General features: G+C 32.6%; 1 protein-coding gene across 5 annotated transcripts in view; it reads left to right on the top strand.

Moving 5' to 3' along the window:
* Positions 1–13,121, top strand: part of Phtf2 (putative homeodomain transcription factor 2) — a 125,744-nt gene that overhangs the window by 93,131 nt on the left and 19,492 nt on the right. For 4 of the 5 annotated variants that reach the window (XM_046464155.2, XM_046464153.2, XM_046464154.2 and 1 more), the window contains 2 exons: positions 1,530–1,685; positions 6,476–6,694. In XM_046464155.2, the coding sequence (XP_046320111.1) occupies positions 1,530–1,685; positions 6,476–6,694 (375 nt within the window). The remainder of the gene's footprint in view (positions 1–1,529; positions 1,686–6,475; positions 6,695–13,121) is intronic. The other variant, XM_046464156.2, reaches the window with a different exon arrangement.

Raw genomic sequence — 13,121 nt, 5'->3', positions numbered from 1 at the left:
GATCTTAAGAGACAGGAGGGTGAGTGCCCTGTACTTAGTTTCCTTTTTTAGCTCTGTGCTCTTGGTGTCTCTGCCACATTCCTCTGCATTCTGTCTCAAACACTCCAGTGAAATAGCTGTTGTTTTTGTCTTTGTTTTGGAGGGAAGCATGCGGCCTCTAGTTAGCCATCTTGCCCAGGGGACTCTATTAGTAATAATGCTCTGAAAACAAAATCTTATTGAGAACATATTTATATGTTGAAGGTAATAATTGTTCGTTTACTTTTCCAAAATAAAACTTAAAGAAACTCTGGGTTTATTGTTACAGAGCCTAATATAATGACTTCTGATTCATTTTTTTTTTTTGCTTAAGTTTTCTGGTTAAAATTCTTCTAGTTAAAAAAAAAACAGTATAGTCAAATTAAAAGATGTTACCTTTGTTACATTTAGGAATGTGAACATTAGCATTTTCGGGGGAAGTAGATAAAGAGGATTCTCTAATTTGGAGTGAAGTGTGTGTTACTGTTTGAGTGTACATTTACTTTCTAGTATTAGTCAGTAGCTATGTAACAGCATGGGCCTATAATTTAATCTAGTCACTTACTATGATTTTAGACTTTTTTCAAGCATTTAGCTGTCTGGTAATGTGAGCTTCATATCACTGTCATCACTCAATCAATATATTTTCACTCACAGTTTTCAAACACATACTCGTGTATTCATCACCTACTATCATTAAGAGGAGCACGAAGATAGAACTTATGCCTCTGGAATCAACCTTCCTTCCTTCTTTTCTTCCACCCTTCCATCCTTCTCTTTTCTTTCTTGTGCTGGGTATTTTATCAAGGGTCTGGTGCCTTCTTGGCAAGTACCTTCCACTGAGCTATATCTTGGTCCTAGAGTTTTTCAATTTCAGAATTTCTAAAATCTGAATGTCTCTTAAAAATCGATTGATACATAATGTGTATCTGATATGTATACCACCATATACCTCTTGCTGCACTGTGGACCATGATTAAGTCAGTAGCATATCTTACAACTGTTGGTCTTTTTTGGTTTGGAAAAAGTTCTTCTCAGGTCTCTCAATTTCTTCTATCTGTTCTGCTTCTGTCCTATTTTATATTTCTTAATTTTGTAGACTGTTTCAAATCATTTTATGAATAAAATGTTGTGGAACAATATTTGACAAATTACTGTTGAATTACTTTTAAAAGTGAAATATACATTTTATTTTTCCCTGTAGTGCTAGGGATCAAAGCCAAGGTCTTGCACATGGCTAAGACAAGTGAGCTACATTTTCAGTCCAAGTAAAATGAGTATAGTTACTGATTTAAGACATTTATACAAAAATGAAAATAAAAAATAAACTTTAGCAGAAAATAAGATAGTAGTTACTATTTACTTTGACATAATTGAAGCTGTTTTGAAAATCTGTGTGTGTGTGTGTGTGTGTATGTGTGTATGTATATATAGTTTGAAATATTGCCATTTTAAAGCTAAAAGGTTAGTCAGAAATTGCTTATAATCCTCTTTGTGTACTCCCAATTTAGGATGCCCAAAGAACAATAACAAATGTCTCTGATGAAGTGTCCAGTGAGGAAGGTCCTGAAACAGGATACTCAATACGCCGTCATGTGGACAGGACTTCTGAAAACATTCTTCGGAATAGAAAGTCACACCATTATAAGAAGCATTATCCTAATGAGGTATAAAATTTGGTCTTACCAGATTTATGTGTTGCTAACTTACAACTTATTTTTATAATTGATAATTATTGTTGAAATAAGTTACCTATATTTGTTATTTTTATACAATCTTGATATATAGTCAATTTAGATTTAGGTATTACACACATTGATTAACAGCTACACACTTGTATTCATTTTGTGCAATATCTCTGAAGACTCATATATTCAGGTTGTTGTTTATTTTTAAAGAAGACTATCTGTGGAGACAATCTGTAAACTGCTATATCACTCTTTTCTTTTAGAAGGCTTTAGGTGTTCTTGATTATTGTAAAGTTATTTTTCTGACTTCCTTTATTCTATTTTTCCTTATTGATTTTTGTTTTTTTCTCTAAAATGCTTTTCCAACTTTATCACATTTCTTGACCTTAAAACGACATAAATAGAAAAAGAATGTTATTCCATTTTATTTTTAGTTTCTGTTTTAAGGACAGAAAATTTCATTATCTGCCTTTAAAGCAAATTACTCCTTATGTTACTTTTTGGTCAACATTATCTTCTACTCTTATTGAAGTATATTAGTATTTTTTTCTTGAAGATTTTGGGTTAAACTTATTAAAAAATCGAATGATATGCTGGACTGGAATATGAATACTTTCAAAGTGTTAAGATTAGAAGAGTTACTTCTTTGCACAGTGCTTTGTGTTTATATCTCTGGTTAATCTTTCCGGTGACTATGGTTTTGTGTTTTTTTGTGGCTGACATTAGATAGACAATAATATAAACACACAAATCATCTGATGTGCTATCTCCTTTTTCTAAACCAAGCAGTCAAACTTGTGAAATTCAGTCTTTTTACACACATATGTTCATTGGTGCTGGAAGGCTACTTGACCCCTTTCCTATGGAAGAAATTATTTGGTTTTGGAGTTAATTTTCTCACTTTATGTTTTTTGTTCTTTTTAGTTTGTAGCTGTATTTTGAACTATTGAGATTCTTGAAGGGCAGAACCATATTCTACAAATTTTTATTTTTGAAATTTGTGATTTTTTTTAAAATACCTGCAAGGATACACTGTCTCTTGACTCAGTCCTAGCATTCTACTTATCTTGATTTTTAAATAAATAAATTTCTTAAAACCTTTTAGATTTTAGTTTAAGTATTAAGTATAGATTAATAGGCATTGGTTGTTTTAAATCTTTTCAAATGATATAAAAGATGACATAAAACTAAAATCTGGTCTTCAGATTATTCCTCTGAATAGTAAAAATTTTAAACTAGAAGATATTGGTTGTGTTCAGTTCTAAAAATCTTTGATTCCTAAGTTAAACTAACTTTAAAGGATTTTTTTCAATAGCAAAATAAAATCTCTTGAAAAAGTGTAGAAAAAAGATTTGTAGTGTTGTTTGTACACTACAAAAGAGTTGTAGTTTTGCATTTTTATTTATATTATAAACTTATAATCTCTTCAAATTATTGGTGTTATTTTTCCTCAAGAGTGAAGTACAAAAATTCCTTTGGGCAAGCCTAAAACACAGTAAACATCTCTAGCCCATGATCACTTTTTTTTTAAGCACACACACACACAAACAAAGACAGGCAAAATATAGGTCTCCCTGAAAAACTGACGAGTTCCTTGTTCCTATATGTTGTAGGAAATATACAAAATGACCTTGGAAACTCTTTATGTTGATAGAAAGCAAGGAAATCATCAAAGGCTATTAATTAGGTTCTTTTCAGGTGAACTTGGTAGCTAAAAATAGAACAGTTGAATTCAGTTTCTCTTTATAAAAATATCCCAACTAGTAAATGAAAAAGAAATTTAAAACACATCTGGGGAAGCTCTTGTTCATGGATGGGACTGGTGGACTTTATTTACACCCAGCAATGTATCGTAAACCTCCCAATGGTGATATTTATATAGATACAGTTTTAAGGGGCATCTTGTTTTTCAGGAAGAATCATTCAATCTTCTGGTAGGATGGGAGTCGTAGATAATATACAAGACTGCCATAGTGTTTGGCACAAGAGTGCTAGATTTGAGGTGGGGATCTTGTGATTCTTTGTGTATACTTTTACTTACTCCTGTTTTTGCCTTTCTGTATTGTATCTAGTTGGCTTCATCTAGTTTTCCTATTGGGAAGATGGTGATGGAATTTCTTGGTTATCTGGGATGCAGGGGGTGTCCTGGGGAGATGGACAGCTTCTTTTACGCATGTATTCTTTTTTTGCTACTTTACCCTGCTTTAAAATACTCTACTAGTATTTTTAAAAATTTGCTCCCTATTATAGATTAGCTTTTCGTCTAATGAAGGTAGCATTTGATGGGAAGCATAAAGAAGAAACCATAGGGTTACATCATTTAAGTGGCTTTGGGAAGATATTTTAACTTCTGTCTCAGTTTCTGCATTCTTATAGTGAGAAGAAAAAACTTACTTCAACACATTGTTAGGGTTCAGTAAAATTATGCATAAATTGTCTCACACAAGGAATTTCTGTTATAAGTGATTATTCCCTTCAAGTAAATAATCGCCTCTTCTAAATTTGGTTGTATGTTTAGTTTTAGCTTTCTGTCTAAAGTTTTGAAATGAACAGAACAAATCAGATTTGATGTGGCTAACATGAACTGTGTTTTTCAATTCTAAAATGTCTTATTTTTAGGCTTTAATCAGCAGTTTATAATAAAATTTAAAATGGCTTTTAATTACCTAAATATGGCAGGTAAAATTCTGTTTGAAATGTAAGTGATTATAGAAAATAATTCTTAGGCTTTACATTTGTAAAATAATGCACTGAGTAGTTTTTGGCAAAATACACTTACTAAAGAATTACAAACATGTCCTTATCCCTGAAATCAATCATTAAATCATCATCTCTTTAATTCTGCTACCAATTTCTATCTGATTAGTAAGTCTGTATCAGAAGTTAATGATAGATAATGAAATAGCTGTATTTAAAATTTTAAATTATCACTAACTGGAAACTCAGTACTTTCTGTGTCTTGCTATTCTGTTATAATGAAAACTTCTTGGTTTCAAGTATTTTACCTGACATTAGTGAGTCTGAAATATTTTTGGAGTGTTTTTTGTAAAACAGAGCAGACTGATTTTTGCTCTTCTATTTTTCTTATTTTATTTTCTCTTATTTTTTTTTAAAAATTCTTTTTCCTGGTCATCTCTTCAAAAAATGTTTACTTTTTCCTAAATAGCTTTCCTCCCACAAACATCTGTCAATATACTAAATATAATAGATTCATGGTGTCCCATTCTAATCATTCAAGGCATTTTGTTACCTGTGGTGAGAATAGCCAAAGAAAAAAGTGTTGGTTTCTTCCAAGGATGGATTATTTGAGAATTATGATCTATTGGAGAATATGAAATACATTTAATTAAGACAGTATTACAGACTCTGGAAAGCAGTGCAAAAGTCTACTGTCATATGAATATAAATATAACTCACTTTGAAGACAAGGTAGTATTCTAGGTAGGCAGCTTAAAATTAATATTTGTTGAACTCCTGCTTTGTGCCAACTTTGTATTAGAGCTACAGGGCTCATTTAATTTTCAACATATCTTTAAAGGAAGGCAGGATTAATGGTAAATGTTAGGGACATAGTCAGAGGCTAAACTGGCAAGAAACTGCTTTGTTTAAGAGTTAGAGAGTAGTCCAATATCACTGGAGGAAAAGGCTATGGTCAAAAAGTAGCACCAAACACAAGTAAGCTAGGTGGAAAGAATTTGAAATCAAAGAAAGTAGTGGGAATACTACTTGGTGGAAGGTTCTTGAAGAAGTAAAAGAGCTATACTTCAGGAAAGTTAATCTGAAAAGAAGGGGGGTGTCCATAAGGAAGAGTTTGTAATGATTAAGGTGTGAATGAATGATAAAGTCTGAACTCTGATGATAACATGGGAAAAACAAAGGGATAAATATAAAACATTTTAATAGTAGGATTGACAACTTAGTGGCATAGGACAGCTAAAAACAAGTCCAAAAATTTGAGCACAGTTGGTTATAAGGATAGCTATTACCATTCTTAGCTAAACTTTTTAAAATTTAAATCAAAATTTTACTCATCTTTATTTTATGTATTAAAAACTGGGATCAAGTAACTTTATTAGAAAATACCTGTATCGTGACTTTTATGCCATGTATTATCTCAAGAACACAAATTGTCAGTTTATCTTTTTGGTTTAGATTACTTGTCAATTTTAAACTTCTGTTGAGAAGTGTAGGCAATATGAATGAAATCTACAGTTGCTAAAGAAAATTGAGTAGGAAAATAGCTCCATTAAAAACACTGAAGTATGTTCCTTTTCATTGTGCAGACTCTATAATCTTGGACTATTCTCTGCCTACCTGAATTCTGAACTTTTTTAGAAATTTTTTTTAAAAAATTAAAAATAGGGGCTGGGATTGTGGCTCAGCAGTAGAGCGCTTGCCTGGCACGGGCGGGACCCGGGTTCAATCCTCAGCATCACATAAAAATAAAGGCATTGTGTTGTGTCCATCTACACCTAAAAATATAATAAATATTAAAAAAATTAAAAATAAATAAGATGTAAGACAAATGAGCACAACTTTTGCATGTGAAATAACACCTGAGCTGAAATATGAAATGAAATGCATTTTGATGTGAGGGTATTTTGTTACTCCTTAAAGATTAATATATATTTTTAAGGTTTTTCTTTCACTATCCTTTGACAGTGTGTTTGTTGTTTTAGAAAAAGTAACAGTATATGGTTCTGATAGAATCCTTTGAGTTGGAAGGGGTACATAAATTGTATTAATGTCAAAGAATATCTTGATTTCAGGATGCCCCTAAATCGGGTACTAGTTGCAGCTCTCGCTGTTCAAGTTCCAGACAGGATTCTGAGAGCACAAGGCCAGAATCTGAAACAGAAGATGTATTATGGGAAGACTTGTTACATTGTGCAGAATGCGGTTCATCTTGTACCAGTGAGACAGATGTGGAAAATCCTCAAATTAATCCATGTGTGAAAAAAGAATATAGAGACGACCCTTTTCATCAGGTTGGTTTACAGTGTTGAATTATGTGGGGGCTATCAGTTGAGCTCCTTTGAATGTATGTACAGATTTTATGGAGATAAAGAAGTAGCTTACATTCAATTAAAATAACATTCTTTTTCTTTTTGTGTGAGCTTTGGTCTGGCTTCATTAGAATAGAGAATCTCAGTAGTTTTGTTTGGTTGGGTCTCTTATTTTGCACACATATATTCCTGAGAAGTTATTGCTAAATGGAGTTTTGTAAGTCAAAATGTGTTTTAAATACACTAGGCCTTTTCTCATTCAACACATTTCATGGTCAAATTCATATACACATTGGCCTGAACTCTACCTATGAGATTATGATTCACAAATTTTCATTTTATGAATATGACATTTGTGTTATCAAGTGTCTATAGTCTTGCTGTCCAGTAGAAATATAAGGATCACATGCATAATTTAAAATTTTTCTATTAGTCTCATTAAAAACATTAAAAAGGTGAAATTAATGCCAATGTATTATCTAACTGGATATATTCAGAGTGTTATCCCTTTAACATATAACTAGTATGAAAAATAATGAAGATTTTACATTTTTGGTACTAAATCTACAAAGTTCAAAGTGAACCCTTAAAGCACATCTCATTTTGGATTAGCCATATTTCAAGTGCTGAATAGCCACATGTGAGTAGGGTACTCTATTGAATAGTGTATAGTTCTAAAGGATGTCTTCATTTAAATGTTCCATCAGTATCTTAAATTTAACCAAATTTCCCATGAAAATCTTTTTTTTTTTATTGCACTCAAAATCTTGATGAATGTCATTTCTATCCATCCACTCACCAGTACAGAAATGTGATGGTTATTAAAAATCCTTATTCTTTCTTACCTCATCAAATCCTGTCAACTAAATCAACAAGTAACATCTTAGAAAACTAGAGGTAGAAGATAATCCCCTTAATCTGATGAAAGATAATTATTAAAGAACCTTCTGCTATCACAGAACACCACAGACTGTGTGGCTTAAACAACATTTATTTCTCACAGTTCTGGTAGCTAGAAGTTCAAGATCAGGGTGTCACCATTGTCTTGAGTCTGGGTGAAGTCCCTTTTCCTGGTTTATAGCTCATTGTAGTGTTTCTGTATCCTCTCCTAATACAGTGAGCTAGCTCTGGTTTCTTTCTGTCTTTATAAGTACATTAATATCTTTCAAGAGGGTTCTACCCACTAGCCTAATTATTTCCCAAAGTTTCTACCTCCAAATACCGCTACTTTGGGGGTTTAGACTTCACCATATGAATTTTGCCCAGAGGTAGGTGGGCAGGCAAGGACACAGACTTTCAGTTTATAGCACTTCTGAAAACCTGTCATTTTCAATGATAAAATTTTAGGAGAATATTTATTGAAGGTAGGTACCAGGCAGAGATGCCCATTATGACCACTTTTTCTGTCACAATTCAAACATCTTGTTTCTTCATTTTTTTGTTTTTGATTGGACTTAACACTGATTTAAAGTCCACATTAAAGAGCAAAATGTCAAGAAGAGCAAAAACTATTTTGAAGAACAGGGGACTTTTCCTGCTAGTTTTATTTTACATTTAAAACTTCAAGATAGTATGGTATGGACAGGGTGTGGTGGCCCCTGCCTATAATCCCAGTGACTTGGGAAGTTTGATCTAGCCTCAGCAATTTAGGTAGGCCCTCAGCAACCTAGAAAGAACCTGTCTCAAAATTTAAAAGTAACATGACTGGTGATATATCTCAGTGGTAAAGTGTTCTTGCATTCTATTCCTAGTATCAAAAGAAAAAAAATTTTGGTGTGGATGTATAACAAATAGACTGATGAAACAGAATAAAAAATCTAAAAGTAGACACAAGCTTATATGGATCCCTAATACTTGACATAAATGACATTACAATTCAGTGGGGAAAAGATGGACTAGATGAAGGTAGGTCAAATGAGTCCATACATAAAAATTTATTCAACATAGTTCCTAAGTATGAGGAACAAAAAAATTAAAACATTGAGAAGAAAATATACATGAAAGTCTTTCTTGTCCCAGTTTAAAAGATAAGTTTTAAAATAAGATGATAAAAAGTACATACAAAAATGGGGGAATTGATAAATATAAATATCTGTCCATTTTCACTAAAAAATTAAAAAAAAAAAAAAAGAATTGAAGGTTTGAGAGACCTGGAAGGATGAGAGATTGTGGTCAGTGACTCATTTCAGAAGTATTAGCAATTCATTATGGTGCCAAGATTCAGGGTTTGGCCATAGGGAATAGCTGAAGGGTCTCTGGGTTTAAAAAAAAAAATGTGAAAATAATGAACAGTTCATGAGAATATAGGGTATTGGATGAGTCATCTCAGTACTCACCTAAGTCTCCAAGACTAATAACTGGAATTAAGATGAAGGAAGTTGTTTTCCCAGAGATACCATAGGAACACTTGAAGTGGGTATCATATGTATTTTGCCTTATTATTTTATCACTCATTACTAGATATATAGTTTGTGTTTAATGAATATTAACAGACTGAATACATGAAAAAATTAAATTTTCTTTCAATGCATGGCAATTAGGCTTTCCTGAAATGATTAAAAAAGTGTTTCATGATGTTTACACAGAGTAAATGGCATTATTATTATCATCATCATCATCTTCTTTCTTCTTCTTTGTAAAATTGAAAATTGTTAATATTCTATTCTGCCTGTCTAATTATGGTATCCTAAGCATATTATTGGTTTTGCTTTCGGGTTAAAGTCTTGATTTTTACACACACATTGCCTATTTTCAGTGCCCGCCCCCCACCATAGGATCATGTTTTTAGTTTTACTAGTAATCAGATAATAGAAACTAGCTCTCTTTAATGAAAAGTTAGCAGATTTGTTTTTCTTGTTTGACCAGGGTCTGTGTTAAGTTTGCAGGCTCCTTTCCTGCCCACCTTAAAAAAGTAAAATCCCTCCTTGTGAAGAAACAACATGTTCTAGTCAGGATATTTCCAAATGTAGAGTTTTGTTTTATTGTTTATTTTTATTGTAAATAGTAACAACTTATTCATAGGAGAATATTTTTCTCCTGTAGTCATGGCTGGGTACATCATAAAATATAAAGCCATGATCAAGTAACACTTTTCAATAGATGAAGCTAGATTTTAATGGCTACACTCTCACCTTTGAAAACACCAGTGAAGCAGTTGTCAGGATGATTTTATTTGAAATAAATACATACCATCTTTTAAGAGTTAAGGTTTTTAGGCAGTTTTGAATGGATAAGAAGTAAAACAGTTTAGATTTTGCTTGAAGATGAAGAACAATCACTGAATGAGCTCTAAATTTTGAGTTAGAAAACATAAGAAGACCCTATGTGATAAAATTTTAAAATGCAATTATTTGCTGTTTCCCCTGAGCCATTAAAAAAAGGGAGTGTTTCCCTCTTTCACCACTGGATTGATCTTCCAAACAAAAGCTAAACAAAGAAACTATAGAACTCAATAATAAAATCAATAACTTAGACTTAATAGACACATATAGAATATTTCATGCATCAATGGGTGAATACACTTTCTTCTCTGCAGCACATGAATCCTTCTCTAAAATAGACCATATATTATACCACAAAGCAACTCTTAGCAAATACAAAAAAGTAGAGATACTACCCTGCATTCTATCAGATCATAATGGAATGAAATTAGAAGTTAGCAATAAAATATAGAAGCTACTACAACACCTGGAGACTAAATAATATGCTATTGAGTGAACAATGGGTTGTAGAAGACATCAAAGAGGAGATTAAAGAATTCTTAGAGGAAAATGAGAACACTGATACAACATATCAAAATCTCTGGGACACTATGAAGGCAGTACTAAGAGGAAAGTTCATTGCATGGAGTTCATTCCTTAAAAAGAAGAAAAAGTCAACAATAAATGACCTAACATTACATCTCAAAGCCCTAGAAAAAGAAGAAAAAATCAACACCAAAAGCAGAAGGCAGGAAATAATTAAAATCAGAGCTGAAATCAATGAAATTGAAACAAAAGAAACAATTTAAAAAATTGACAAAACAAAAAGTTGGTTCTTTGAAAAAAATAAATTTGATAAACCCTTAGCCATTCTAGTGAAGAGAAGGAGAGAGAAAACTCAAATTACTAACATCTGTGACGAAAAAGGAAATATTATGATGAACACTATAGAACAGAAGATAATTAGAAATTATTTTGAAAATTTGTACTCCAATAAAATAGAAAATATTGAAGGCATCAATAAATTTCTAGAGTCATATGATTTGCCCAAACTGAATCAGGATGATATACACAAGTTAAACAGATCAGTTTCTAGCAATGGTAGAAGATGCCATCAGAAGCATACCAACCAAGAAAAGCCCAGCACCAGATGGATACATAACTGAGTTCTATAAGACCTTCAAAGAAGAACTAATACCAATATTCCTCAAATTATTTCACAAAATAGAAAAAGAGGGAACACTTCCAAACTCATTTTATGAGGCCCATATCACCCTAATTCTAAAACCAGACAAAGACATATCAAAGAAAGAAAACTTCAGACCAATATCTCTAATGAATGTAGATGCAAAAATTCTCAATAAAATTCTGGCAAATTGTATATAAAAATATATTAAAAAGATAATGTACCATGTTTGGGGGGTGGAATGTGGGAATGGAGGATATTTAGATAGGGCAAAGGGAAGGAAGGGGAAGGGAGGGGTCAGGGGGTAGGAAAGATGATGGAATGAGATGGACATCATTACCCTAAGTGTATGTATGAAGGAATAAATGGTGTGACTCTACTTTGTGTACAATCAGAGATATGAAAAATTGTGCTCTATATGTGTAATATGAATTGAACTGCATTCTGCTGTCATACATAACAAAATAAATAAATTAATTTTTAAAAATTCTACCAGAAAACTTCTAGAATAAATGAATTCAGCAAAGTAGCAGGATATAAAATCAATTCCCATAAATCAAAGGCATTTCTGTACATCAGTGACAAATCCTCTGAAAGAGAAACTAGGAAAACCACCCCATTTGCAATAGCCTCAAAACAAAAAACAAACAAACAAACAAAACTTGGGAATCAGCAAAAGAGGTGAAAGACCTCTACAATGAAAACTACAGAATGCTAAAGAAATAAAAGAAGACCTTAGAAGATGGAAAGATTCTTCCTTATTCTTGGATATGCAGAATTAATATTGTCAAAATGACTATACTACCAAAAGCACTATACAGATTTAATGCAATCTCAATCAAAATCCCAATGACATTCCTCATATAAATAGAAAAAGCAATCATGAAATTCATCTGGAAAAATAAGAGACCCATAACAGCCAAAGCAATTCTTAGCAAGAAGAGTGAAGCAGGTGGCATCACTATACCAGACCTTAAAATCTATACTACAGAGCAATAGTAACAAAAAACGGCATGGTATTGGCACCAAAATAGACTTGTAGTTCAGTGATACAGAATAGAGGACATGGAAAAAAACCCACATAAATACAGTTATCTCATACTAGACAAAGGCACAAAAAACATTGGAGAAAGATGGCCTCTTGAGCAAATGGTGCTGAGAAAACTGGAAATCCATATGCAACAAAATAAAATTAAACCCCTCTCACCTTGCACAAAACTCAAAGTGGATCAAGGATCTAGGAATTAAACCAGAGACACTGCACCTAATAGAAGAAAAAGTAGGCCCAAATCTTCACCATGTCAGATTAGGCCCCAACTTCCTTAATAAGACTCATGTAGCTCAAGAAACAAAATCAAGAATCAATAAATGGGATGGATTTAAACTAAAAAGCTTCTTCTCAGCAAATGAAACAATCAGGTGAATAGAGAGCCTACATCTTGGGAGCAAATTTTTACCACACACACATCAGATAGAGCACCAATCTCTGGGATATATAAAGAACTCAGAAAACTAAACACCAAAAAACAAATAACCCAATCAGTAAATGGGCCAACAAACTGAACAGACTTCTCAGAAGATGATATACAGTCAATCAGCAAATATATGAAAAAATGTTCATCATCTCTAGCAATTAGAGAAATGCAAATCAAAACTACTAAGATTTCGTCTCACTCCAGTCAGAATAGTGCTATTAAGAATACAAACAACAGTAACTGTTGATGAGGATGTGGGGGGAAAAGCACACTCATACATTGCTGGTGGGACTGCAAATTGGTGCAGCCAATATGGAAAGCAGTGTGGAGATTCCTTGGAAAACCTGAAATGGAATCACCATTTTACCCAGCTATCCCACTCCTCAGTTTATACCCAAAGGACTTAAAAATAGCATACTACAAGGACGCAGCCACATAAAAGTTTATAGCAGCACAGCTCACAATAGCTAAATTGTGAAGCCAGTCTAGATGCCCTTCAGTAGATGAAAGGATAAAGTAACTGTGGTATATATACAGAATGGAATATT

This window comes from Marmota monax, unplaced genomic scaffold (genome assembly GCF_021218885.2).
Source record: "Marmota monax isolate L192 unplaced genomic scaffold, Marmota_monax_Labrador192_F-V1.1 WCK01_AAM20220418_F8-fsc00065, whole genome shotgun sequence".
Classification (NCBI taxonomy): domain Eukaryota; kingdom Metazoa; phylum Chordata; class Mammalia; order Rodentia; family Sciuridae; genus Marmota; species Marmota monax.
This window is presented reverse-complemented; position numbering and strand designations above follow the sequence as displayed.